This window comes from Ascochyta rabiei, chromosome 5 (genome assembly GCF_004011695.2).
Source record: "Ascochyta rabiei chromosome 5, complete sequence".
NCBI lineage: Eukaryota > Fungi > Ascomycota > Dothideomycetes > Pleosporales > Didymellaceae > Ascochyta > Ascochyta rabiei.
In genome coordinates, this window is record NC_082409.1 from 1,248,213 (window position 1) to 1,274,401 (window position 26,189).

Consider the following 26,189-nt stretch of genomic DNA (forward strand, 5'->3'; position numbering starts at 1 on the left):
ATGACTATGTTGCTGGAGCTGGAGAGCTGATAGATACGAGCTTGCATCATCTAAACCCTTGGTACTGCACGCGATTCAGACCACGAACTTTGTAGATTGGTTCATTTTAGAGCTGCACCATACAACTGCTCTGTAGACGACAAGAACGACAACGACATGTATTTTGTGCATTCAACTGTTCCTACTATCACATATATCCCACACAAGCCCCCCCCCCCCCCCCCCAATCAGCTCCTCTACGCTGTCCACAGCTGACGGATAGCCTCGGTGATGCCGACATCGTTTGTCTCGAACGAGTACAAAGCAACGCCCACAAGAACAGTCCCTGCGCGAAGCGCCCAGTTGGCCGCGTTGCGGACAAAAGGTACGCGCTTGGAGGGGAAGTAGTCGATGATGCACGACTCGAAACCGATGTGCGAGTGGACGACGAGCAGGGCGCAGAGGATCGAGTCGGTGACGGGGTTCAGCGAGCCGGCGGCGAAGGGCGCAATGGTCAGGGGAATCAATCCGGCGGAGACGATCCTGAATACTGTTAGTTATGGTCGTTTGTAGCATAGCCGGTCTTCGGCCAATATGCCCCGTCCGTCTCTTGTATAGCCGGAGTAGACATCACCCACCTCTCGAAGCTCCAGTGGTAGCTGCCGTGGGCGTAGCTGGGCTCGGGAACCGGGACCGGTTCATTTGCTGTTCCAATAATCTTCTGGGGGAGCGGGGGCAGGATCTGGTTCCTCTGGGTTGCGTGGAAGGCGGCAACTCGTGTGGAGTTCTGGAACGCCGGCTTGAACTGGGCCATGGCGGTGCTGGGGCGCACAAAGGCCGACATCATGCGCTGAGAGGCGGCGGGCGCCTGGCGGAAGACGGTGGGACGCATGAGGGAGGCCATTGCTGTGCGTGTGTGCGTGATACTGTGGGGGAGAAAGCAGAGTGCGGTCGTGATGTCGACGGTATGCGATGGCCGAGGATGATGTTACCTCCTGTCAGCCAATCAGCATGCTGCTGAGTAACATCGAAAATGCCTCCGGTTCGGGATTTAGCGGGCTGCGACATGCACTCGACGAACATGTGGGCGAGCGTACATCCAACATGCACAAACAGTGTTGAAGCAATTTCCTGAAATCAGAAGTTGGAAAGCATAGTGCGTCTCGTTGCTGCATTTGCTCTCCACGCACGCATTCGTCCGCATGATGTGTTGACTCGTGCAAGACCCGTACAGCTTGCTCTGTGAGCGCAATTGATCTCCCCATTCACATTGCTTAAAGGTAGACAGACTGTTGCTATTCATCTAACCAACAGCGCCCCTGCAACATTACATTGCAAGCCAACAGCCGCCTCGAGTATGCTACTGTACGGACATTCAATCCTTCGAGCTTTGAACCATGCTCTCGCTTTGAATCATGCTCTCGTTTTGACCCACCGGTTAAATGTGTACGATGGTAAGTTACGGTTTGATAGCTCTGTCTCGCTACGGCGACGCTGTAGACCTGGCCTGTCAAAGCAAGCGTTCACCATGTCAGATAGAACTTGAATGTGTTGGCGCAGGGACACGAACGATTGAGTGGCTGATCAATCGCATACGTGATATACCTACTCTCTTGCAAAAGGAAGTCAGACACAAAAGCAGTGCAGAAATCACGGTGTGGTACAGGCAACTCAAGTATCTCGCCATTGCTCGCAGTGACGATCATAAACCACACTGCGGTGTGTCGTTGCGATACCCTGGCCCAAAACCACATCCATGCTCAAGGTCCCAATCGCACTGAACGCGACTGGAGCCCTCATGCTTCTTCCACTTCGCCCAGACATCCTCATCGGGATTGCACACGATGCCTTGCCTTTTGATCATCTTCTCGTTGTCTAGGTCCTCGACATACTCAGATGCAGCATTGGAGTAGATAAGAGAGCCACAAATATACTCTTCTTCTTCGTCGGAACTCTTGATTCCGAGTACATGAACAATCCTGGCTTTCAACATGGAGGCCAGTCCGAACCCGCCCGAAAGCATCGGCAGCAACCGATGGCACAGTATGCGTTGGTGTAGTCGATTTGAGGATAGAAAACGCTGTGCTTAATCCAACTCAGAGTGTAGTCAAGGCCACCCTAGCACCCAATAAATTGATCGTGACTGATTTCATGCGAGGGTTGCAGGCGAGCCCTCGCAACCATGTCCTGATAGCTCTCGTGGTCTTCCTCGGTCGCCTCCTCCCAGGCCGCATGGTCCATGCCCAGCGGTATACTTTGTCGAGGATTGAAGGAAACACTAATATTCTTGACCAACTTCAGTGCACGTTTTGAAAAGAGCCATCGATTATTGTGAACTATGTTGGTGTGGCTCGGGCCATAAATGGCAGCAGGAGGAGCTCTGAATGGCTGTCTGAGGTGAAAGAAGTCTGGAAGAACAAACAAGTTCTTAGACATATAGACTTCCTCAGCCTCATCGTGGATTTGTTTGCAGACTCGCAAAATCTGCAGCGAGGGCGTGTCGTAAGATGACCATCCCTCGTACCTACTGTATATACAGTAACCTTCCGGACTATAGAAGACCTTACCAACAATTGCGAGGTACTCGTAGATCTCCATTCTCAATTCAGTCGGAAGGTCCAGGAAACGGAATGGGATATGCATTGCAGAGGAGGAGCCAACCCTGTGACTGATCAGTGGTATGCCAGGGAAGTGGTTCGCCCGGTAGTTGCCCGGCATCCATGGGTTGCATGGCTGTATGAAGGACTTGATCGCACCGATCGGGAAAATGGAGGTGAAAGTGTATCTGCTAGTCCGTTTGTAGCTAGCCATCTATGAAAACATTGATTAGAGAAGCCAGCTGGTGACTGAATGAGAGCCGTGAGTTCAACTCAAGCTCAGTCTCAAGCTCACCTTAAGAAGCCCTGAGCGCGACTCAACACTCGAGGGTGAGAGACGTGACCAGAGGCCTACGGTGAAGGCACCGGGCGAATCAACTTGTTTAGAGGCGAGTGTCGAGAGCTGTGTGAGACTGCTCCTACGGTTCTGAGTTGGCGAGTGAGAGGAGCTGACGAGAAAGGAAAGCACAAACAAACCACGCTTCGTCAGCGTCAGCAAAAGGACTGAACGCAAATTTGCGGTAGTGGTAGAGCGAGAGACGACAGGCACAATGTGAGTGTGTTGAAGAAGCCCCTGCGAATTCTACATATCGCTGGAAATCTTTTTTTGGTAGCAACTGAAGGATTGTAGGAAACTGAACATCTAGCTTTCGTGCACGAAGGCACGCCGCCACCTGCGCAGACGAAAATAAGCCATAAACTCATCAGACATAACAGTCGAGGGAAGTGCCCAAGACAATGTACCAAAGGGCCGTACTAGTTGTAGGAGGAGCGGGAATCGACCGGGTGTAAGATGTGATGACATGATGAAGATTTGGGAATCTAACGAAGAGCACAAGCTCCTGATGCTCTAGAGCACCTTCCATGCCATTAGGGTCGACCAACCAGACACCGTTACCCAGACCAAGATGCACCACAATTCCGTGCTTTTTACTTCATGTTGGTTTCGGCATAATCTATGCCTTAGCGTCAGCGGGTGCCTCGGCGCTGGCCTCAGCCTTGGGTGCCTCAGAAGCGGGCTCAGCAGCGGGCGCATCGGCGGCGGGCTCGGCCTCGGAGGAGGTCCAGAGAGTCTTTGGTGAGTCAGTATACGGACATGGCTAGATGACAGCGTATTTCGGCTTACCAGGTTGTCCCTCAGGAGCTGCATGATCAGAGTGGAGTCCTTGTAGCTCTCCTCAGACAGGGTGTCGAGCTCTGTTTGCGCGTCAGTAGTGTCAAACCAGCTTCAAATCATCTCACGTACCAGCAATGGCGTCATCGAAAGCCTGCTTAGCCAGCTGGCAAGCCTGGTCGGGCGAGTTGAGGATCTCGTAGTAGAAGACAGAGAAGTTCAGGGCAAGACCAAGGCGGATGGGGTGGGTGGGAGCAAGGTTCTGGGCAGCGACCTCGGTGGCAGCCTTGTAAGCCTCGAGCGACTTGTCAGCGGAGGTCTTGCGCTTGTCACCAACGGCGAACTCGGCGAGGTAACGGTGGTAGTCGCCCTTCCTGCAAGACAGACGTGGTTAGCGAGGGATGGGAGCAGGCGCGCAGAATGCATACATCTTGTGGTAGAAGACCTTGGACTCGCCGCTCTCAGCAGAGGGGATGAGGTGGCCGTCAAGGCACTCGAGGATGTCCTCGCAGATCTTGGCGAGCTCGGCCTCGATCTTCTGGCGGTACTCCTTGATGAGAGCGACCTGGGTCTCGTTGCCCTTGGACTCCTCCTTCTGCTCGATCGAGGTGACGATTCTCCACGAGGCACGGCGGGCACCGATGACGTTCTTGTAGGCGACGGACAGAAGGTTGCGCTCCTCGACGGAGAGCTCCTGGTCTGCGGAGGCAACGGCCTTCATGTTCTCGACCATCTCTGCAGACGCGGATCAGCGTGCGTGTTTGCAGCGTCCCAGGAATGAGCTTACCCTCATAGCGCTCGGCCTGCTCGGCCAGCTTGGCCAGGTAGACGGAATCCTCGTAACCCATTGTGAAGTGGAGATCTGCGAGGTGCGGTGGTTAGCAAAATTGAGCTGGTGCGCGGCGCGCAGGTTTCGCAGCGAATGCGGGTCGCAAGAGCCAGCCAGCATGTTAGCCCCTCAGTGTGCGGTGTGGCACAGGTCGTCGGCTCGCGGCATCGAAAAACGGCCGCGGACTGCCAGCCGTGCAGATGGAGCACGCAAATAGGACCATAACGAGAGTCGCGGCGTCAATGGCGTGCGCTGACGTCGGGCTCAGACATGGCGGTGGAGAGAGGGCGAAAGGAGGGGTGGCTTGTGCGGTGCAATCTGCGACCACCACAAGCACGGCTCCCAGTGCAATGCTGGAAACGACTGCGACGGGGACGTTCGAAGCGACGGTACTCGCGGGACACACTGTTCTGATGGCGCGGGCTGGCTGGCGGTTGTTGGGATCGTCGCAGGCAGGGCGCAGCATGTGAGGCCCATGGGGGGCGCTGGCGAGCATGATGGGCAAGGCAAGGCAGGCAGGTACTTACGAAAGACGGTGTAGTGGGAGGTGGTGAAGTGAGTGGGGAGACGGTGGTGTGCGGTGGCGGTGGTGTTGAGTTGTGGAGGCTTCAGTTGACTGAGTGTTTATCAGAGGGGGAACCTGAAGAACGCCCGACTACTGCTGGCGCTAAGCCCCGTGGACGATCTTGCTCTGTTTCACGCAGCCCAGCGCGGCCGCGACTCCTTGCAACTGATCTGCTTGACAGGCAGCTTCGAGCACCTGTCAGTCACCTTTGGCAATGCCAGACTGTCTGGTTGCCTTTGGAACCGGAGCGCGCTGTGCGTGGCCCTCCTATTTGCTGCTTGCATCTGCTGTCCTCGTACCCGTGCCCCGCCTTGTCTCTGCCCATGACCGCCACAAGCTCCCGGACTGATGTGCAACTCATGTGCAACAAGTGTTGGCCATTGCACTGCTGCTTTTGACCTCATCTCCGCCACAGTCTCAGGTTGGACGGGAAGCCCTGCGGCAGAAGATGCTGCGGAGGGAAGTAGCGTACATCACTGCAGTCGTTTGCGTCCGCCACATGACCAACCGTAACTCTACAGAGTAAACGCCAGGCTTGGTCTGATCCATACACACATGCTTATGGTTCGTTGGGCCTGTCAGTCTGCCGTTTGACAGCTCTACCCAGGTTCTATCCGTGATGTGTACGCACAACAGCCACCTGCCACGACAGCCCTTCACTGTGGAAATATATGGCAGGCCCAGCGTCGACAACACGCCATACTGATTGACGCCCTCAAACACAACCTCAATCAAGGCTCAGTTGATGGTTGACACCGATGTCACGTGCCGTGTTCCCGCCGATGATCTCATTTCGAACTGGTCCATGCACAAGCAAGCAGAGCTTCTGACCGAGCATCACTCCACCTAGGCCTTCCATCCAAACACGCAACCGAACAACTTCACCTCGCCAATCCACATCTCCCAACATGTTCCGCACATCCATCATCAAGAGTGCGCGCGCCGTCGCCGCTCCCCGCTACTTCTCTGCCTCTGCCCTGCGCATGGCTGAGGGTGCTACCGGCTCCGCTGCTTCCAGGGCGACCGGCTCTGCTGGAGGGTCAGTCTACAGCAAACCAGACAATTGGACAGGTAGCAGGACAAGGAAGCTAACAGAACCACAGTGACGCCTTCACCAAGCGCGAGACCGCCGCCGAGGAGCTCTACATCCGCCAGGAGGAGAAGGCCAAGTACGAACCAACCCGCATCACCCACCGCCCGCACACAGCGCGAGGCAAGCAGTTAGCGCACCCAGAAACACAGCTGACGTCCCGCAGGCTCCTGGCCATCAAGGAGAAGCTCAAGCAGCAGAGGCAGCACATCGAGGACCTCGACAAGCACATGTGAGTCGCCGCACACAGCCACGACCCGGCAAACGAGCAATACTAACATCACCGCAGCGACGACGTCATCAAGGAGGGCGAGGCGTCCGGCCAGGGCGAGCAGAAGTAAGCACTCAGTGCGCTCTCTTTGTCGCGGATGCTCTTGTTAGATATATACTGTGTAGAATGCCTCGCGCTGACCGCTCGGTCTCGTACAGCTATTGAATGAATACCACGTCAAACCGTCCACACAAACTCGGAAACGCTATGAGATGCCGTGATTGCTAAGCCGGGCATTTTCACCTGCCAATCGTGAGACTGGTGCACTATTCTGCGTTCCCCGAGACTGTCGTTGAAATCACAATGGGCCAAGGCACTCTCGGCATCGGTATATTTTCCTTGCGTGCTGGATACTCTCGTTATGACAGTCAAGTATAGCACAACAGAGCTAGTTGTTTCCTTCGTACCAAAAAAAAAAAAGAAAAAAAAAAGAAAAGGGTGTGATCAAAAGAGCTATTTGAATAGAGGCACAGAGAGCCAATGGAGTCGTTTATAGGGTGAAGACAATCTTTATTCCGTGATACCAACACGTCACATGACTGACTACATGCCATTCCTCGTCTTCAGCCTGTCAAGCCGACACCCATGAAACGCCCCATCGAGCACCCCCATCCAATCCATTCGATCCATTCCAATCCATCCCATCTCATTTGATCCAGGCGAATCCACGCCCCACCGCAAGCCCTCTACGCATGCCCCCCATACCGCTCGACTCTGTTCCCGCGGAAACTGCGATAAAAGTCCTCTGCGGGATCGGTGCCGAGACCGTTCCAGCCATTGGCGCCCAGGGAGCGACTCTCCTTTTGCGCCTGGTTGATCTTGTCCTGCAGCTGCGAGGCGCCCGAGTCGATAAGCTGGAGCTGCGACAGCTGGGTGTTGAGAACGCGGACGACTTTTGTGAGCTGCGGGGTGGGTAAGTATATCTTGTCTCGGGAGGATGGAAGAGGGAAGGAAACAAAAACGAAAGGAAATACGTACGGGGTCGTCGGGCTTGCCTGTTTTGCTGAGGGTTTGGGATGTGCTGTTGATTTCCTCAATCATCTCCGTGAGGTCTTTGTTCAGCTCGTTGAGGCGGTCTTGCAGCTTCTCGGCGAGTTTGTAGCTGGTGCCGGTTAGCATGTCTTTGTTGCGAGCGAGTTGTCGTGTGACTTACGTCCTCTCGCGCTCCTGATCAGGGCCCCGTAGACCATCAGACCTGCCGGAAACACCGTGCATCTTCATGAGGTTCTCAATCTCCTTTTCGTATCGGTCGAGGTACGAGTCGAGCTCTTGCTGGTTCTCCTCCATCATGGTCAGTTGCCTCTCTACCTCTGCTGCGTCGCGCTCGGCTTGGAAGGTCTTCGAGTACAGCTGGCGGACTTTGTCAGAGTTCTCGACGAGGGCTCGGTCCCACTGTGCGACAGTCTCAGCTTGCGATTGGAACTCCTTTTGGTACTTGGAGAGATCGGCGGCCCATCGTGTGATGATCTCGTCCATGGACTTGTTCTTGAGGCGTGACTGAGCGGAGGGTGCTGGACCCGCTGTCGAGTTGGCAAGCCCGCTCTTGTTAGCATCGCCAGAAGGTGCAGGCGTAGCCCCCCGTGATGGAGTGGGCTGCGCAGGTGTCGAAGCTGGTGCTGTGGTCGAGGCGGGCTTTGCTCCACCCAGGCCCCCGAAAAGACCTGGCGTTGCGGCTGATGTTGGCGCCGCTGCAGACGAAGCTGGAGGCGCAGAGCTTCCACCTCCCATACCGCCGAACATGGACGGAGCCGAGCTTGTCGCAGCTGGTGCGGCTCCACTTGCTGGTGTCGAGCTGGAAGGTGTGCTCGCTTCAGGCTTCTTGAAGAGGTTGAGGCCAGTGTTGCCGCCAGCTGCGGGCGCACTTGGTGTAGACGATGCAGCCGCGCCAAACAGGCCGGATGTTGGCGCTGCTGATGAAGTCGCAGTCTTGTCCTTGTCTCCGCCACCTAAGCTGAAGCCTCCCAGCGAAGGCGTTGCGGATGGTTGCGAGGCCGCTGGCTGGGCAGCAGGTGTGGATCCTCCAAGGCTGAATGTAGGGGGCTTGCTTGCGGGTGTCGTGCTAGGCAGGCCACCACCGAACAGTCCTCCTGCTGGTTTAGGAGTCTCTTGCGAGCTGGAAGAAGCTGTAGGAGCGGCTCCACCGAACAATCCGGCTGGGGTCGGAGGGGTTGCGCTCTTGTTCGCGTCGTTGGAGCCGGGCGCGCCTCCAAAAAGACCTGTGGTGGGTGTGGAAGCACCTGCAGGTTTGGCTCCAAACAAGCCAGGCGTTGATCCAGCTGTTGGCACAGCAGGCTTCGCGGCTCCCCCGAACAAGCCTGACCCCGACGAGCTCGCACCAGTCTGGTTGTTTTGTCCTCCTCCTAGGGAAAAGCCAGATGAGGCCGCAGGTGTCTGTCCACCGAACAGGTTGGAGCCTGGGGGAGGACCAGCGGGTGTCGTTGAGGGAAGGAAAGATGTCTTGTTTGTGGCGGGGGTGGCAGTGGGTGTTGAGCCTGTTGGGTGTTGTTAGTTTCTGCGCCGACACAAAGGAAAGTGCGTATTGAAAGGCGTACCGAATCCAAATGACGAGGTGGTGCCGGGGGAAGCAGCTGGTGCAGCCCCAGTTGAAGCACCGCCAAACATCGTTGGCTTTGCTGCGTCACCCGTCTTTGCTGCACTGCCGAAGCCAAAGCTTGGTGTCGAAGATGCGCCTGCTGTAGCTCCACCGCCAAAGAGGCCTCCCGCAGGCTTGCTCGCCGCCGGTGTGTTAGATGCTCCGCCGCCAAAGAGACCTGCGCCTACAGCGCTTCCTCCGCCGCCGCCAAACAGTCCTCCTGTGCTCGGTGCGCTCGATCCAGTGTTGGCGGTGCCGAAGAGGGAGGGGGACGAGCTGCCGGTCGTGTTTCCTGCACCGCCAAACAATCCACCCGCCGGTTTTGGCGCGTTGGAGCCAGCGTTGTTGCCGCTCGGCTGTCCGAATGTGAAGCCAGACATGGTTGTGGTTGAGAAGGGCGTAGTTTGGTGGTGGTTGTAGGTAGCTGTTTACTTGGTTGTCGCGACAAAAAGAACAACACCAAGGCAAACAACACGGGCCGGGACGCGCAGAGATTGAGGATTGCAGTGAAGGCTTGCGCAGGTGCTCGGCGTCTGTCCAGCTGTCTCAGGCGCGTCGGTGTCGCAATCGCCAAAAGTTGGGCAGACAGCTGCATGGGCCACGCGCGGCTAGGTACCACCGGTGATACGGCGATTCGTTGATCCAGCTGGAGCTACAGCGGTCTGGAGCGCGAGTCCCCCGCGTGTTGGAAAGCCAAGGACGACTTGTTACATGCACGAGAGCGAGGCGCAGCACCTTGTACCCTCTTCGCCCTCCCAATCGCTCGTGAAATCGTTCCGCTAGACACCCTCAGCGCCCACCACATCGTGCAGTCCACGTCAAGCCCATTCTCCGCTGCCTGCATACATCCAGCTCAAGCGCACTTGAAGCCGCCGCGATCCAACATGGTTGACGAGCTCGCCCCGCCTCGCAAGAGCGTAGAGCTCGAGGACCCTGGTGCGAAGGAGCTTGGTACGCCGTGCTCCATCCTTCAGCCCAATGCACTTCTGACCACTGGCGCAGCCGACTCAGGCGATGAGCACTTCTCCGATGCATCAGAGGGCAGAGTGCACGAGAAGAGCCTCGACAAGGGTCTTGAGCAGAGCAGGGCCGAGGCCACATCGCCCATCCCCATCACCCGCGTCGAGCGTGTAGACGACGAGCCTGCCCACGGCGAGGTTCCTGGCACCGCTGCCTACAACATGCGGACGCAGGACGCCGTGCCGGACGAGGTAGAGATTGTCCCAGACGGCCAGCGCAGCCGCAGTGCCTCGCGCGTGAGCGCCAGTGATCGACCCCTCACGCCAGGAGGCACGCCCATGAGCCCCATCCCCAAGACGGTCGTGGAGAAGATCGACCCGGACCAGCCTGGCCACGGTGACGTTCCAGGAACACTCGCCCACCAGCAGCGCCTCGCCGATGCCACGCCTGACATCATCGTCAAGGCGCCCGAGCCTCCGAAGCGGGACAACCAAGGTACGTAAGGCATTTCTTGGGCGCCTCCCTGCGTGCCGTTGACGGAAGAAGGGTCGCCAACTGCCTCCATTGATAGGTCTCCAATAAACGACGACGACGACGATGCCGCCAACCAAGTCGTCCCAGTGGAAACAGACGAGTTTCCTGAAGAAACAGACAACCAGACACACGACCAGATAAATGACCAGACAGACGACCTTTCAGACCCCGGCGACGCAGAAGAAGACGATGGGTTCGGCGACTTTGACGAATTCGAAGAGGGCGGCGAGGGCAACGACGATTTTGGGGACTTCGACGATGGGTTTCAGCAAGGCGAGGAACAGGCAGAGACTACATTTGACAGCCCCCAAATTCAAAATCCCGTACCCGCTCCTCCACCAGCACCACCAGGTCCCGTAAGTGCAACAGCTCTAGCCCAAGCCAGCCGCTCCCTCTTTCCTGGTGCGAAGCGTGCTGCGGTGATGTCTCGACTGACTTCCAATGACACAGCCTGTCCTCGACTTTGCCCAGCTCAGCTCGTTGGAAGCCATTGTTGACGCAACCCAACCCTACATGAATGAGATTTACCCATGCCCACATGACTTGCCCACCCTATCCACTACCGCAGACACTCGCTCCATCTTCCACTCTGAGCGGAGCCACTCGCTATGGACTCAGCTTGTTGCGCCGCCACCGCTGCAGCCCCCAGACTGGGTCCGTTCTAGGATACGGCGGCTGTTCCTCGTCTCGCTTGGCGTGCCCGTCGATCTCGACGAGATCCTGCCTGCGTCTAAACAGAAGAAGCTGATCCTGCCTTCGATCCACATCCCAGGCGACAAGTCACCGCGCCCGTCCTCGGACGGCCGCAACCCCAACGCACTGGACCGCGTGAAGCGAGAGAACACATCCAACACATCTGTCGACTCGTCGAAATCAAGGACAGAGAGGCCGAGGAGAGGCCCGCCGCCACCCCCGGAGTTGGACCTCAGCGCCACGTCGATGCTGTGCGCGACGACCGAGGCAGCGCTGCTCCATTTCACAGACGACGAGCTGCAGATCCACGTCGATCACCTCAAGGGCCTGCAGCTGCGGGCGGAGCAGGTGTTTGCGTACTGGCAGAAGCAGCTGGAGAGTGCACTGGGCGACAAGGACGCTTTCGAGCAGGTTATTGAGAGCTTGGTCGCGCACGCGAAGAAGCTCAGGGAGTAGCTCGTCAGCATGATCAGAAGCAGTGCGCGAGGGAGCTCAGGGAGCAGCTCGCGAGCATGATCAGAAGCAGTGCGCGAGGGAGCTCAGGGAGTAGCTCGCGAGCATGATCAGAAGCGAGCACGCAGATGAGCAGAGTAGTAATGCACACAGATGAGCAGAGTAGTAATGCACACTATTGAGCAGAGTAGTAATGCACACTATTGAGCAGAGTAGTAATGCACACTATTGATATTCAACTACTCACTCCTACCTGCAACGCACTACCACACCACGTCCAACCCTGCGAGTGCGTTTAGGCATCGCAGGAACTGTCCATCCGGGCCGCTTGCCCCCCCACCTGAAAGCGAGCGGCCGAAGAGAAGCCCATTTCGGGCCTGTGAAACAAGCTATTGGACCCTGAGTGCGAAAAGGTGGGCTGAAGAAAGAAAAGACGCTTCTTCGCTTCGGTAGAGGGCCCCGCTGTGCATACTCGGCACCCCCGCCTCGCAGGCACGCACGTGAGAAGTTGCACACTCGGCACCCCCACCTCGCACGCACGCACATGAAGAGGTGCACACTCGGCACCCCCACCTCGCAGGCATGCACGTGAGAAGTTGCACACTCGGCACCCCCATCTCGCACGCACGCACATGAAAAGGTGCATACCCAGCACCCCCACCTTGCACGCACGCACATGAAGAGGTGCATACCCAGCACCCCCACCTCGTACGCACGCACGCACATGAAAAGGTTGAAACGAAGAGCACGACGGAGATTGAGAAGCGAGATGGGACAGGTTCAGCGGGACGGGAAAAAGGCAGGACACGCGTCGCGGGCTCGTTGAAACTGCCATGTGGTACGTAGGTTGAGCACAAAGGCGCCGAAACCTAGAGTGCGAGCCCAAGATCAACCACGGTCATAAAGGTGAGGACGTTGATTGAGCATCTCGGTGGGGCTGGTATCTTGTTTCAAGCCACGTCCATTGGCCGGCGAGGGGCGAGAAGTGCGCCCGTTGGCTGCCCCGCGAAAGTCACAAGCAAGCAGGGGAACGAAAAGGCAGGCGGTCCGATACGTTGCAGCGGAGCGGCGATGTGACGACATGTCGTGTAAGGGCGTAAGGGATGATCCAACAGGAGAGCCAGGCACGCATCGTCGGCGGGTGGAAATTGAGAAGAACAAGTGTCCATGGTGATTGTGGCGCTGGGGCCGTGTGCACGCTGTGCGCACATGGAAGAGTGGAAATTCGATGCCGTCCGAAACCTGTGTTCAAGTTGCGTGCGTTACGAGAGAGCCACAGAGCCGTGTACGCTAGGGCGAGTTGGTCGTAGGCTACTGCGGCAATCGTCGCCGAAAAACGCTCGTATCAGCGCTGGGCATCCACTGTGACGGCTGTCTGTGGCGACGGATCCCCCCTATTCGATGCCCTGGGTTCGGGACGAGGGGTCGTCTGCGCTGTTTTCACGGCTTGTTCCTTGTTTGCGGAAACGGTGTTGCGGCGCACTTGGTCCAAGCAGAGTCCGTGTGTGTGCCTGCTGCGCTGGCGCGTAGGGTAGATGCTAGCATGCGTGAGCGCTTTAGAGCACCCTCATCTTACCGCGGTGTGTGTGTGAGATTTGCGCATGAAGCCACGTGACGTTGCGCAGTGCAGCGGGAAACAGCCTCCGCGGCCATGGACTCGCGTGTTGAGAAGAGAAAGCACAGTGCTCTCCAGCATCGCCAACGCCGTGCCGAGTCTTCCATGCGTGCCCGCGGCTCGACTGGGATGCAGAGTGTGCCGGACAGCAGCAGCGTGGTGTGCATGCATGACCGGTGCATGCCCGCGCTGGAGACCAGGGTGTTCTCTAACGCCTGTCATTCCAAGGCTAGCAGACCGTAGCGAGGGCAGGTGGTCTCTCGCTGGGCTCAGGCCAGGCCGGTCATCCAGCAAAGGCACATCCCATATCGGCGATCTTTTACCACTGAACGCCGTCCGCGACTGTGGAAGCTCTCGTGTCAGACTGGCTTGCGGGTGCTCTATCCTGTACACTCTCCGCTCCTTCTCTGCTGCTGCTGCTGCTGCTGCTGCTACTGTCTGTTCCCGCGTGGCATCGACATCGACTCTGCTGCACTCCGCAAGGTACTCGCCACGGCCACCGTCACGCCAGCCCTCTTTCGCCAGCCCTCCCATCGCCGCCAGCACCCTTCTCAGCGGGGACCTCCTCGTCCACCGCCAGTGCACCGTCTCGCCGTCTCGCCGTCCCACGAGCCTTCAACGGCCTCGTCAAGACTGGCAGCATTTCTCGCCCTCGGCACGCTCTTCTGCTCTCCCTCCTCCTCCTCCACCCAAACGACCCCCAAGGCTGCACGTGCCTGTCCTGCCGCGTCCTCAATGCTGCACACATAGACAGCCGACATCCGCTTTCTCGCTGCAGCCATGGCTGCCGAAACCTACTCCGGGCTTGCCGACTACGTCAAGAACCTCGCGAGAGCCCACGACCCCGCCCGCGATGCCTCGTTCAAGGCCCAGATAGCCGCCAATGGTGCAAAGGCCACGGCCAACGCCATCGCCCTGCCCGGCCCCGACTGCGCTGAAAAGGCCCAGCTTGAGCAGGAGATCGCCGCTTTGTGCGCGCGCATCGACTTCCTCGAGCACAAGAGCAACGTCGTCGTTAACCAGGACGCCTTCCCCATCACACCTGCCGGCGAGCCTCCCGAGGAGGGCCTGGTCTACGCAACCTCAGGGCCCTTTGGCAAGCCCAGCGCACCCTATGACCGCCGCAGCTCCACCAAGGAGCAGCGAGCCCTCTGGGTCAGCAACTGGCTCGCGGCCAAAGAGTCCAACGGCGACCACCCCCAGGAGCCTGCCGCTGCCCTCACCGAGGAGCAGCTCAACTACCTGCGCGACCACCTGAACAAGCAGGCCGACCAGATCAAGAATCAGCGCGAGCACATCGACAACCTGAGCGCCGAAGTCAACAAGCAGCTGAACAACCAGAACATGGTCTTTGAGCACGGCATCGAGGATATCGGTGCCCTGAAGCGCGAGCTCGGCAAGCACCAGCAGGCCAACCTGGCTTTCCAGAAGGCTCTGCGTGAAATCGGCGCCATCGTGACAGCAGTCGCTATGGGCGACCTCAGCAAGAAGGTTTTGATCCACGCTAAGGAAATGGACCCCGAAATCACTCTGTTCAAGCGCACAATCAACACCATGGTGGACCAGCTGCAAGAGTTTGCCAGCCAAGTCACCTTTTTGGCCCGAGAAGTCGGTACCGAAGGCAGACTCGGTGGTCAGGCAAACCTTCCCGGGGTGGATGGTATCTGGGCTGAGCTGACCGACTCCGGTAAGTGGTTCGTGTGTGGTTGCCAACCTGGCCGTCTGCTAACCGCCTGTGAACAGTCAACGACATGGCTAAGAACCTTACCGAGCAAGTGCGAGAAATCGCCGTCGTTACAACCGCTGTCGCCCACGGCGACTTGAGCAGAAAGATCGAGCGTCCAGCGAGGGGAGAGATCCTCCAGCTGCAACAAACAATCAACACCATGGTGGACCAACTGCAATCATTTGCGACCGAGGTCACAAAGGTGGCTAGAGATGTCGGTACCGAAGGCAAGCTCGGCGGTCAGGCTGAGATCGCCGGTGTTAAGGGCATGTGGAACGAGCTGACCGTCAACGTGAACGCCATGGCGCAGAACCTGACAACCCAGGTGCGAGACATCGCTCAGGTAACAACTGCTGTCGCCCAGGGCAACCTCACTCGGAAGGTCGAGGCCGAGTGCAAGGGCGAGATTCTGGAACTCAAGTTGACGATCAATCGCATGGTCGACCAACTGCAACAGTTCGCACACGAAGTCACCAAGATTGCGAGAGAAGTCGGATCCGAAGGCAGACTCGGCGGCCAAGCTACCGTCCACGGAGTCGAAGGAACCTGGAAAGATCTCACCGAGAATGTCAACGGTATGGCGATGAACCTGACGACACAAGTACGAGAGATTGCCGAAGTCACAACAGCTGTAGCCAGAGGAGATCTTAGTCGAAAGGTCAAGGCTGAAGTCCAGGGTGAGATTCTGTCTCTGAAGATCACCATCAACACCATGGTGGACCGCCTGAATACGTTTGCCCAGGAAGTCAGCAAGGTTGCTCGCGAAGTCGGAACCGACGGTATCCTAGGCGGACAAGCACAGGTCGACAATGTGGAAGGCAAATGGAAGGACCTTACGAACAACGTCAACACCATGGCGCAGAACCTGACATTGCAGGTACGAAGTATCTCGGAAGTCACACAGGCTATTGCCAAGGGAGATATGAGCAGGAGAGTGCATGTGGATGCTGAGGGAGAAATCCGACTGTTGAAGGACACCATCAACGACATGGTCATGAGACTCGATGAGTGGTCGCTCGCTGTGAAGCGTGTGGCCCGCGATGTCGGCGTCGATGGAAAGATGGGTGGCCAAGCAGATATCCGGGACATTGATGGACGATGGAAGGAGATCACGACCGACGTCAACACCATGGCCCAGAATTTGACCTCGCAAGTGCGCGCCTTCGGCGACATCACAAACGCTGCCATGGAGGGCAAGTTTACCCAGATCACAGTTGAGGCGTCCGGTGAGATGGACGAGCTGAAGAGGAAAATCAACCAGATGGTGTCCAGTCTACGCGAGTCCATCCAGAGGAATACAGCGGCCAGGGAGGCAGCCGAGTTGGCCAACAAGACCAAGTCAGAATTTCTGGCCAACATGTCTCACGAGATCCGAACGCCCATGAACGGTATCATTGGTATGACGCAGCTTACGCTAGATACCGACCTCACGCACGCACAGCGGGAGATGTTGACGATCGTGCACAACTTGGCTGGCCAGCTCTTGACCATCATCGACGACATCCTCGATATCTCCAAGATCGAGGCGAACCGGATGGTCATGGAAGAGATTCCATTCTCAATTCGCGGCACAATCTTCAACGCGCTCAAGTCGTTGGCTTCAAGGGCCAACGAGCGCAAGCTGAACCTCGCGTACGACGTCTCCTTCAGAGTGCCCGACTACGTGGTTGGCGATTCTTTCAGGTTAAGGCAGATCATCTTGAACCTTGTCGGCAACGCTATCAAGTTTACCGAGCGCGGAGAAGTCAAGGTGGCCATTAGCATGGCGCAAGAGCAAGAGTGTGGCCCGGATCAGTATGTCTTCCAGTTCGCTGTTTCCGATACAGGCATAGGTATCCGCGGCGACAAGCTCAACCTGATCTTCGACACCTTCCAGCAGGCCGACGGTTCAACGACCAGGAAGTTTGGTGGCACAGGTCTTGGTCTATCCATCTCCAAGCGCCTGGTAACGCTCATGGGTGGCCGTATGTGGGTCGAGTCCGACTTTGGCAAGGGCAGTGTCTTCTACTTCACATGCAGAGTCCGTCTCGGAGCTCCCGACATCAGCGCTATCCAGCCCAACCTCCGGGCGTACAACGGTCACACGGTCATCTTCATCGATCAGGGCCACACCAACTTCTCCGAAGAAGTAGTTCAACATCTCAAGACCCTCAAGCTTGTTCCCATGGTCGTCAGCTCGGTCGAAGAGGTGCCAGCATCGGACAAGAGGACTAACACTGCTTATGATTGCGTCATTGTCGACAACGACGCCACGGCACGGGAGCTGAGGGGCGCAGACCGTTTCAAGTACATCCCGCTTGTCATGCTCACTCCCAGAGTGGCGATAAGCCTCAGGTCTGCTCTGGAGAATGGTATCTCGAGCTACATGACCACACCGTGTCTCCCGATCGACTTGGGCAATGCACTCATCCCGGCTCTGGATGGACGCGCTGCGCCCTTGGTGTCTGATCACTCAAAGTCCTTCAACATCCTGCTCGCTGAAGACAACGCTGTCAACCAGAAGCTTGCCGTTCGCATTCTGGAGAAGTACCACCACAGGGTCACTGTAGCAAACAACGGTCTGGAAGCATTCGAGCACATCCAGAAGAAGCGCTACGACTGCGTTCTGATGGACGTGCAGATGCCTGTTATGGTAAGTGGACCCAATGTTCTTGTTTGCACATCTGTCTGACACGCTGTAGGGTGGTTTCGAAGCTACAGCGAAGATCCGCGAGTGGGAGCGCGAGAACGGCATCCCATCAACAGCCATCATCGCCCTCACTGCTCACGCCATGGTTGGCGACCGTGAGAAGTGTCTCGCGGCGCAGATGGACGTAAGTTACGCCAGGCTAGACCGTCCCACTACGTACTAACAGCAGCAGGACTACCTCTCCAAACCCCTCCGCCAAAACCAACTCATCCAAACCATCCTCCGCTGCGCAACAATGGGTGGCGGTCTGTACGACGCGTCGCATTCCAAAGACAACCTCTCTCCCCCCACACTCGGTCAACTAGGAACGTCTCCCAACGCCACTCCACGAGCAACACCCTCGAAACGCCCACAGCTCGAAGCCCGCGGCTTTACAGAACGCGGTCCGGCAGAAGTTGCGAGCCCAAAGCTCCTCGCTGCCGACCAGACGGATGAGTCTGTTCAAGGGGTACTATTGAGGTCCTTGTCTGACATGCATTGAACGAGGCTGATGAGTGGCAGTTGCTCCTGAGAAGCCATAGTAGCTGACTATCTTCGGATAAGAGGAAGAGAGGCACGGGAGACGATGGGGAAGGCGAGGGACCCGAGGCTAAGAAATCAAGGGTCGAGGAGCCGGAGTGATTTCTTCCTCTTTTTCACGACTGTAGATGTGCGAGGGACGATACCCTGATGTGCCGCTGGCTCTGCATAGGAACCAGCGCACGGTCATTTTGGAGCAGCTTGGATCTGGATGAGCGGCCTGCCAGGCCACGCTCTCCTGCTACCTACATTGGATGTTTAGGTTTTCAACGACTTGCGGCGTTCTTGTTGTGCGTTGCCGAGTTGCAACGATTCGATTCGGAGTGTTTCTTGGGGCGGCTGCATTTCGCTGTTCTTCTTCTGCTTCTTCTGCTTATTCTTCCTGTACCTGCATATTGCCTGGAGTTGAGTTGAGTTGTGTTGAGTTGAGTTGTGTTGAGTTTCGTTTAGGAGCAGATGATGGTAACCATATCTTATGCTATTGTTTATTCGATCGCTTGACTGCCGCTTCTCTCCGGACTTGCTGCTGCTGCTCTTAGGGTACCTTTTACGCGTTGTGTGTGTAATTGATCGGTCGTGCTTGGTCGTGCCGCGTTCGATAGGAGAGAGAGAGAGAGAGAGAGGTGGGTGAAGTAGACCTCACGAGACGATAAATCTCGCGTTCCTAAAAGACAGCCATACCATACTGCGTTCACCAACCACCCAAGGATATCCAGCCGCCCCCCTTGCCGAGCTCAGAACCTGTACCTCGTCGTCGCGGAATAGGTTCGTGATGTAGCAGCTGCGAAAACACTCTGCGCGCCTTGTGCTCAGGGTACCGACCCCCATCTACCTACCTAGCATCACGACCGGCAGCTCGCCGAGAAGATCCGAAGTCGTTGCTGGCGTCTGCCTAGCGCTACACGGTTGTGTGGGCCACGGAGCTAGCATGGCTATCCGCTAGCCGTGTAGTGTACATGGCTGCGGGAGAGGCATTTTTCTTCTTCTCTTGCTTCTCTGCTCTTGCCGGTCCAAGCCAAGCTCGGGTCGAGGTGGTGTGGGGACTTTGGTTGCCGAGGTAGTGCGCCAAGGGTGTGTCGATTCGTGGGGGTGTTGCGAGAAAGCGGTTTGGGAGAGCGAAGGGGGTGTTGATACCAGGGATGTGGCGGGATGGATTGCTTGCTTGCTTGCCTTAGTGGTGTGTGTCTCTCTCGTAGATTTTCTTCCTTTGACGCACGCATAGCTGGACTCTTCGTCGGGCTCTCTCTCCATGCAAGACATGGATACAATGCTCGGACATACCATACCGTGTGTGTACCTGCGCAACGAAACAAACCCCCCCCCCCCCACACACACACACACACACACATCCGTGCATGCACACATGTAATTCATGCTGCGTCTTGACTTCCTACCTGACTCGCCGTGCATGTCCGCCCCTTCGACCAGAGACATGAGCACGTGGCGTCCGCCCGGCCGGCAAGCAAGCAGCGCTTCCGGTGCGCCTCAGTTCGCACCTTTGCCCTACCCTGCCTTGCCCTATCCATGCAACAATGGCATTGCTCTGACGCGCCGCTAGCCGCTGCATGCCAAGTGCTGACCCCCTCGGTACCTTTTTTTTTTTTTTCCCCTCTCGCACGACATGACATGCAAGGAAGGAAGGACATGACCAAAGGTCACGGCAGGGAGGGACGTGGCGGTGAGACCTAAGCACAACATGTCCACGTGCAGTTGCGTTTGGCTTCTCCGCTGTGTGGGTGCGCATGGGATGCGCTAGGATTGCACCGCCCACGGCCAGTGTGGCAAGTACGAATCAAACCGAACTGTGCGGTTGGAAGCTGTCTGGTTAGGAATAGCAATGCGAGGGGGGGCGCTGCTGCAGAGTTGCTTTGGTCGCTGCGCGCGTCTGTACCTGTCCTGACAGTGGACTCTGTACCGCATCCACCCACCCACCACGCTTACCACAAACTAGCGGATCCGTGGATGCGAGTGGATGAGACGAGACGAGATGAGATGACAGACGGCAGTAGCATCCGCTCCGCGTCCGTCCCGCAAGGTCCCAAGGACGGGAGCGAGGAGAAGAAAGTCGCTTGCATGCTTGCTGGGTGGGTGGGTGGATGGCAGGGGAGATGGGATGCAGTGCAGTGGGTCTCTGTTCTGCATATCTGACTGTGCGAAGAAAACACTAAAACCCGAAACCCTTCATCATGTTGAATCCTATCCAATTACCTCTTCTCGCTCTCATCTCGACCCACATCGGATAACTCGATGCCGTACCTACCACCACAGCCAGTCAACGCAATGCACTGCAATGCGAGTGAGTGGGTGGGTGAGGAAGTGGGTGGGTGAGGAAGTGAGTGGGTGAGGAAGTGAGGAAGTGGGTGGGTGAGGAAGTGGGTGGGTGAGGAAGTGAGTGAGTGAGTGACTAATTGAGTGAGTAACTGAATGAGTGAGTAACCGAGAGCGAGCGAGCAAGCAAACAAGCGCGTAAGGACCAACTCAAATCAACCATCCCATCCATCTCATCTCATCTCATCTCCCAATACCAAAAAGCGAATCCATCCCACCTACCGCGTATGTATCTCGCAGACCCAAAAAAAAAACCCCCAACAAAACCGAGCTCGTACCGAGCTCGCCCGTACCCGGGACGGCCCAATCGTCGCAATGGCGTCGTATCCGGAGCTTTGCTGCTGCTGCGGCGGCGGCGGCGGCGGCGGGCTGCCTGCACGGCACTGCACCACTCGGACCCTCTCGCGAGTAGGGTCTGCGTGGGCGACGCAAGTGGGAGTGAGGAGATTGCGATGTGACTGTGTTTCAACACGTGCGACGACCCTCTTCATTTCCCGGTGTGCTCGAATGGGGAGTCGATGAAAATCATGCTCGGCAGGCGCCGAACACGGGTGACAAAAGGGAAATTGGGAAACTCCCGTGTCAACCATGTGCTGGACGTGAGAGCGAGTACCTAGCGACAGAGTTTTGGCGCGCGGGAATGACTGGCGGTGTGTGGTAGTGAGATCAAGTGTGGATAGTGCCATCGATTCAACTATGTAATGCGGACCTTTTTAGTTGTCTACTGACACGATTCAGGGTTAGCGACCTCTTCGTGCCAAATGGAAGCCATTCCAGCATTCCAGCATTCCTCCAGCCTTACATAGCCGACGACTCGCTTCGCTATGGGCTCAGACGCTACGTCTTCTTCTCCGCCTCTTTCACGCCGCCCAACCGAAAATGCAAAGCGTCCAAACTCCAAAACGCCCATGTCGCCATGATGGAAAGCAAACGCAGTAGCACTTGGGTGCCGTGGTATAGTTGTTGGGGTGAATAGTAAAACAATGGCTCGGCAAAGCCAGATCCCGTGGGGATTGTCGAAACAGAAGGTATGGAGGTTGCAGGTGATAACACAGGAAGCGGGTGTGCTGAATCGAACAAAGTGAAAGACGCCGACGGAAACCGTGCCGTTATGCAACGCTCGTAAACGCAGTCAGTTGATGTGAGTGGAAGGTGTGCGGTGTTGTTCATGTGTGAGGCAGTAGGTGATCATGATGCTCGTATAGTGGGGGTTGGTGAGGCGTGTGGCGTCGATGATGCGGTGAGGGTTGGAAAGGATGCCGACGTGGTGTACCGCATGGTAGGCGAGGCGCGCCGGGGCGGGGAGCATTGCTTGTTATTTGATGATGCGGCCTTTGCCCTTGGCCTTGGAGGCCTTTCCTGCGCCCGAGGACGTAAGCTTGCTGGTCTGCATGAGCTCGCCAATGTATCTGTGGGGGGTTAGCGAGGGCCGAGTGGTGGGAGGAGGGAAAGCGTACGACTGCAGGAACTTGTTGCCGCCCTCGAGCTTCTCGTGTTCAGACTTGACGACCTCTACGCGGTCGACAATCTCCATGAGGCTGGCTTGGAGTTGCTTGGCTTGCCTGGGAGTGGTCAGTGGTGGTTGCAGTAGCGGTGAGAAGAGAATGCGACTCACTCTATCAAGGCCTGGCGGGCGTCCTGGCCCATCTTCTCAATCTCCTCGCTGCTTCGTCGAGGGCTCATGGTGCGGGCGTCGCCGTCGTCGTACTCCTCCTCCTTGAGCTCGACGTGGGGGCTGTCGCGGGGTATGATGATGGTGCCGCTGGACTTTCTGCTGCCCAGGCGCGGTCGCAGGGTGGGGTCGCCGGACTTGGGGGTGTCCTGGTCGCTGACCGAGCCGGTGGAAGAGGTGGTGCTCATGTCGTCGGGGTACGAGGACCGGCGATCAACGTCGAAGACTGCGACAGTCGGGTAGGGAACAGAGGCAAACTGGGCCGACATGTCAAGAACAGGTGGTGTGGTGCGGCGCTGTAGTAGAAGTGGAAGAGGCGTGCAAGACTCGGCAGGAACGGCGCCGTTGGATCAGAATCAGAATCAGGATCAAGTGGACAGGCGCCAAGCGAAGAGAGTGGGTGATGTCGAGGGACGACGACGACAAGTTAGCGCCCCGCTGCCGACGCTAAGCCAGTTGCAATGCCCAGGGTCCTGTGCTGCAGCGCTGCTGGCAGAAAATCGGTCTACCCCTGCGTGGGTGCGTGCGTACGGTCGGAGCCTCGGGCGCTGAGCGGAATGTGGATAGTCTCAGCGTGCTAAGTGCTGGAATGCGATGACAGCAGGGAGCCGGGTGAGAGGGGCTGTGTGTACTGTGGTTGGGTGGAGAGGGAGTGGAGCAAGAAAGGAAGCAAGCATGAAAGGGTGAGAGAAGGAAAGGAGGAAAGACGAAGAGAAGAGAAGAAGAGAAGGGCGAGGGCAGCTACTGCTTGACCAGCCTGCCGTCCACAAACGAGGGCTACCGCTCGCCGCTCGCCGCTCGCCGCTTGCAACTCTAGGGATGCAACATGTCGATCGCCTCGAGCACCAAGCACAGGAGCCCACCCAGAGGGGCTCAAGGCCTGATCGGCGGCAAACTAGTGTCGAGTCAAGAGTATGCCGCGGAACGGGGCGACTGCCAACAGCGAGCGACCATTGACCATTGACCATTGACCATTGACCATTGACCATTGACCATTGACCATTGACCATTGACCATTGACCATTGACCATTGACCATTGACCATTGACCAACGATCAACGACGAGCGAGCAGCAAGCGGCGACCAACGCCTGATGGCACAACGCACGACAACGGTTGGCAACGCTGAAGCACGGGAGCACGGTGATGGCCAGTGCATGCAACCGCAATCGTCCAGGCTGAGCAGCCATGACGTCGAGAGAGAGCTCTGCTAGCCGCAAGCAAAAAGTAACATGGCCGCACTCCGGCAGGTCCAAGCTTGCCCTGGTCCCCGCAGCAGCGCCGCAACCCCGTCGGTCGCACCAGGCGACAAGCTTGACATCATGCCGTTCTTGCCGGCACAACGCTGACTGCACTGCACGGACTGCACGGACTGCACTGACTGCACTGGCTGCACTGGCTGCCACCGACCGACTGCGCACACCTGCGTATCGTTGCCGTTGCTGTACACACGCCCGGCATACCCTTGGCCTGTGCTGCCAATCACCGTCCCTTGGAGGCGAACGCCCTGAGATGACGATGCTGACATAGTGGCATACTGCATACTGGCATACTGACATGTTGACACACTGGCACACTGGCACACTGGCATCCTGGCATCCTGGCATCCTGACATCCTGGCATCCTGACATCCTGGCATCTCGTGGGCACGACGACCTTCACCCAGCATTTCCCAAGACACACTCCCTCTTGATGCTCTTGATGCCCGCTGCACACGCGCCAACACCCTGTTCTGCCGCACTACCCTCGCTACCACTGAGACAATGTACGTACTCGGCTTCGTCGCTTGACTGCTTGAACCCCCTCCCCAACTCGTCCGTATCATCGTCGTCGCCATCGTCGCCGTCGCCGTCGCCGTCACCGCCCGTCAGCGCAGATCATCCTTTTCTGTCTCGTCGAATTCGCGTGCGATCGTCGCTTGACTTGGACCCTGCGCCACGCCTGCTCGCTCAACGCACCACGCCTGACACCACGCTCACAGACCATCTCTCAGCTGCTCCTCTATCCGGCGCATGCACTCCACATCTCTGCATTCGCCAGCCTCTCACACGCTATGCCCACGTCCTCTCACCGTTTCTGACTGCCTCCCCTCCCTTTTCATCCCATGCAAGAGCCAATGACGAAACCCTGTGTTTGATCATCCTCTAACCTGGGAACGCCCATGTCCGCCCTCCTTGGTCCCGCCATCTGACCCAGCTTGGTCGCCGAGCCAAGACCTAGTCGTTGAGTCAACAAGTTAAGAGTCACGTGCAACCCCCACCAATCAAAATCGCTGAAACGAGGGTTTGGGCAGAGGTGGCCAAAAACGTGCCTCTCACACGACCCGCGCGCCTGAGTACAAACTCGCGCGACTGAAGCTGGCTATGCCACGGCTAGCATTCTCTCTACGCTTTCACGGTGGCAGGCACGTCGCAATGCCTTGCCGCGCTCACTCCATGAGCAACGGCGAAAATCTTCGCGCCATGACGTTGCCCGCTGGAAAGCTGGTCTTCCATGTCTCATTCCACCACGGCCTCACACCCGGGACCTTTTCTCCTTGGTACATGCACGACAATCCCGTCCTCGATATTCTCCCACACGCCCAAGACCGTGCACCACATGGCTGAGCGAGGTCACCGCCTTTCTGCTCCGTAACCATACTGCAATAGAAGGGGGTTTGCACCATGATAGACATAGCAGCCTTGCCTTCTTGGGCACAAATCGACTTATACTTAGGGAAGTACCTGACTTCACGTTTCATCCACATCCACATCCACATCCAAAACCGGCCCGATCAGTTTGTCCAAAGTCCAGCTGACCATGTTTTTGGAACGAATATCGACGACATGCATCATTGATAGACCCGTCTCCGCACGCGCGAACCCCGGGCGCTCGACTGATGAATCTGCAGCTTGCAGCTGGACGTGCGCCTGCAGGCAATTTCCGCCAACCGGATGCTTGCTGTGGATTACAACCGCCACGTTGGAACGCTTCTCGTGTGTAATATCTCCGAAGTGTGCTCGGACGGAAGGGGAAGACCTGGTTCTCCAGCCGATGGCTGGCTGGGACATCCAAGAAAGCTTCGCAGATCCCTAAATCGCTGGTGGATGAAGCCTTGTACCGAAAGAAAGCAGTCGCACCGTCCACCCGGCTCAACAACTGTTCTGTGGAGATGACCAGCAATGCTTCTGTACACTGCTCAAGTCTTGTCTCATGCTTGCCGCTGCACTCAAAGGACCGCCGTGGCATCGTCCGTGCAGTCTACAAAATAAGCTGCGACTACGAGTCATCCACCGACAACCATCAGCCCATATTCACGATTCACTGCCCCAAAGCAAATCTCCTTGCTGCAATAAATTCACATCCAATAAAGCTTCCCCACAACGAAGAACCTCTATTCAGCTTCCACGCTCCCTGCAGTGACGTTTGCATTGCGCGTCCCGGCTCCCAATCCGTCCACTGTCCACGTCCAAACTCCAGAAAAACCTGTGCAGCATCGGCGCTTCTTGTCCTCCCTCTGCACACTTCAGGCGTACCTGACACCGCGACATGTACCCTCGCTCCACTATCCGCACCTCACCATTCCAATCTCACCACCCCTAACCATTCTCAGACTGACTTCGGCCCGATCGCACACTGCCGCCCACAGGGCTGAGCCTGCAGTAAAGCCAGAGAAGGTCCGGGCAAGTCAGGATGCTGCGTCTTGCGTAGTCCCGGCTGATAACGTAGGTAGGTAAGCGCTGGGTGGAGCGGGGCGGTACTGATATCGGTAAGTGGGAGGCAGGTCTTGGTCTGAGGCGGGGAGGAAGTCCGCAGACCAAGGCCGACGAGGTGGTGACATCAGGTGAGGAGGTCGGTGGACAGGTATGGAAATGGAATGTTGGTATCCAGAGTCTATCGTGCCGCTGCGCAGGTTGGCAAGGCCCGATGAGATGATGCTCATCACTTGGAGTGCTGAGTGCTGAGTGTCCATGTCTTCGATAC

General features: G+C 57.2%; 9 protein-coding genes across 10 annotated transcripts, besides 20 other annotated features; 3 read left to right on the top strand and 6 right to left on the bottom strand.

The window, feature by feature from the left end:
* Positions 1–207: 207 nt before the first annotated feature.
* Positions 208–225: a tandem repeat.
* Positions 226–236: 11 nt separating this feature from the next.
* On the bottom strand, positions 237–883 carry EKO05_0003575 (membrane anchor subunit of succinate dehydrogenase, Sdh4; the record flags this gene model as incomplete). Its single annotated transcript, XM_038938229.1, has 2 exons — positions 237–522; positions 618–883. 2 exons carry the CDS (start codon positions 881–883, stop codon positions 237–239), a joined length of 552 nt encoding a protein of 183 aa, XP_038800701.1.
* Positions 884–3,532: 2,649 nt separating this feature from the next.
* Positions 3,533–4,538, bottom strand: EKO05_0003576 (14-3-3 protein; the record flags this gene model as incomplete). The annotated part of the gene is made up of 5 exons (XM_038938399.1): positions 3,533–3,649; positions 3,703–3,773; positions 3,823–4,064; positions 4,119–4,425; positions 4,478–4,538. The coding sequence occupies 5 exons, from the start codon at positions 4,536–4,538 to the stop codon at positions 3,533–3,535; spliced, it is 798 nt and encodes a 265-aa protein (XP_038800698.1).
* Positions 3,555–3,633: a tandem repeat.
* Positions 4,539–4,640: 102 nt separating the features above from the next.
* On the bottom strand, positions 4,641–5,015 carry EKO05_0003577 (uncharacterized protein; the record flags this gene model as incomplete). The annotated part of the gene is made up of 1 exon (XM_038945330.1): positions 4,641–5,015. The coding sequence occupies one exon, from the start codon at positions 5,013–5,015 to the stop codon at positions 4,641–4,643; it is 375 nt and encodes a 124-aa protein (XP_038800697.1).
* Positions 5,016–5,053: 38 nt separating this feature from the next.
* Positions 5,054–5,125: a tandem repeat.
* Positions 5,126–5,992: 867 nt separating this feature from the next.
* Positions 5,993–6,515, top strand: EKO05_0003578 (ATPase inhibitor; the record flags this gene model as incomplete). The annotated part of the gene is made up of 4 exons (XM_059636194.1): positions 5,993–6,123; positions 6,188–6,253; positions 6,341–6,406; positions 6,464–6,515. 4 exons carry the CDS (start codon positions 5,993–5,995, stop codon positions 6,513–6,515), a joined length of 315 nt encoding a protein of 104 aa, XP_059492177.1.
* A 338-nt stretch (positions 6,516–6,853) lies between these two features.
* Positions 6,854–6,881: a tandem repeat.
* Positions 6,882–7,053: 172 nt separating this feature from the next.
* Positions 7,054–7,096: a tandem repeat.
* Positions 7,097–7,131: 35 nt separating this feature from the next.
* EKO05_0003579 (FG-nucleoporin nsp1) lies at positions 7,132–9,418 on the bottom strand (the record flags this gene model as incomplete). The annotated part of the gene is made up of 4 exons (XM_038938609.1): positions 7,132–7,347; positions 7,424–7,547; positions 7,599–8,937; positions 8,998–9,418. 4 exons carry the CDS (start codon positions 9,416–9,418, stop codon positions 7,132–7,134), a joined length of 2,100 nt encoding a protein of 699 aa, XP_038800695.1.
* A 504-nt stretch (positions 9,419–9,922) lies between these two features.
* On the top strand, positions 9,923–11,681 carry EKO05_0003580 (uncharacterized protein; the record flags this gene model as incomplete). The annotated part of the gene is made up of 4 exons (XM_038938640.1): positions 9,923–9,989; positions 10,041–10,493; positions 10,545–10,888; positions 10,983–11,681. The coding sequence occupies 4 exons, from the start codon at positions 9,923–9,925 to the stop codon at positions 11,679–11,681; spliced, it is 1,563 nt and encodes a 520-aa protein (XP_038800694.1).
* Positions 11,682–13,700: 2,019 nt separating this feature from the next.
* Positions 13,701–13,726: a tandem repeat.
* A 347-nt stretch (positions 13,727–14,073) lies between these two features.
* EKO05_0003581 (Histidine kinase) lies at positions 14,074–18,236 on the top strand (the record flags this gene model as incomplete). Of its 2 annotated transcripts, XM_059636195.1 has the most annotated exons (5): positions 14,074–14,980; positions 15,037–17,651; positions 17,701–17,832; positions 17,881–18,156; positions 18,210–18,236. In XM_059636195.1, the coding sequence occupies 5 exons, from the start codon at positions 14,074–14,076 to the stop codon at positions 18,234–18,236; spliced, it is 3,957 nt and encodes a 1,318-aa protein (XP_059492178.1). The 2 variants fall into 2 exon arrangements, with proteins under 2 accessions (XP_059492178.1, XP_038800693.1); XM_038938497.2 differs by having other exon boundaries at positions 17,881–18,236.
* A 343-nt stretch (positions 18,237–18,579) lies between these two features.
* Positions 18,580–18,609: a tandem repeat.
* A 20-nt stretch (positions 18,610–18,629) lies between these two features.
* Positions 18,630–18,669: a tandem repeat.
* A 160-nt stretch (positions 18,670–18,829) lies between these two features.
* Positions 18,830–18,850: a tandem repeat.
* Positions 18,851–19,553: 703 nt separating this feature from the next.
* Positions 19,554–19,575: a tandem repeat.
* Positions 19,576–20,188: 613 nt separating this feature from the next.
* Positions 20,189–20,223: a tandem repeat.
* A 478-nt stretch (positions 20,224–20,701) lies between these two features.
* Positions 20,702–20,745: a tandem repeat.
* Positions 20,746–20,892: 147 nt separating this feature from the next.
* Positions 20,893–20,923: a tandem repeat.
* A 947-nt stretch (positions 20,924–21,870) lies between these two features.
* On the bottom strand, positions 21,871–22,496 carry EKO05_0003582 (uncharacterized protein; the record flags this gene model as incomplete). Its single annotated transcript, XM_038938303.1, has 3 exons — positions 21,871–21,964; positions 22,013–22,117; positions 22,171–22,496. 3 exons carry the CDS (start codon positions 22,494–22,496, stop codon positions 21,871–21,873), a joined length of 525 nt encoding a protein of 174 aa, XP_038800692.1.
* Positions 22,497–23,008: 512 nt separating this feature from the next.
* Positions 23,009–23,036: a tandem repeat.
* A 120-nt stretch (positions 23,037–23,156) lies between these two features.
* Positions 23,157–23,175: a tandem repeat.
* Positions 23,176–23,278: a tandem repeat.
* Positions 23,279–23,316: a tandem repeat.
* Positions 23,317–23,579: 263 nt separating this feature from the next.
* Positions 23,580–23,622: a tandem repeat.
* A 188-nt stretch (positions 23,623–23,810) lies between these two features.
* Positions 23,811–23,866: a tandem repeat.
* Positions 23,867–24,051: 185 nt separating this feature from the next.
* Positions 24,052–24,095: a tandem repeat.
* An 867-nt stretch (positions 24,096–24,962) lies between these two features.
* Positions 24,963–25,454, bottom strand: EKO05_0003583 (uncharacterized protein; the record flags this gene model as incomplete). Its single annotated transcript, XM_059636196.1, has 1 exon — positions 24,963–25,454. One exon carries the CDS (start codon positions 25,452–25,454, stop codon positions 24,963–24,965), a length of 492 nt encoding a protein of 163 aa, XP_059492179.1.
* Positions 25,455–26,189: the final 735 nt, after the last annotated feature.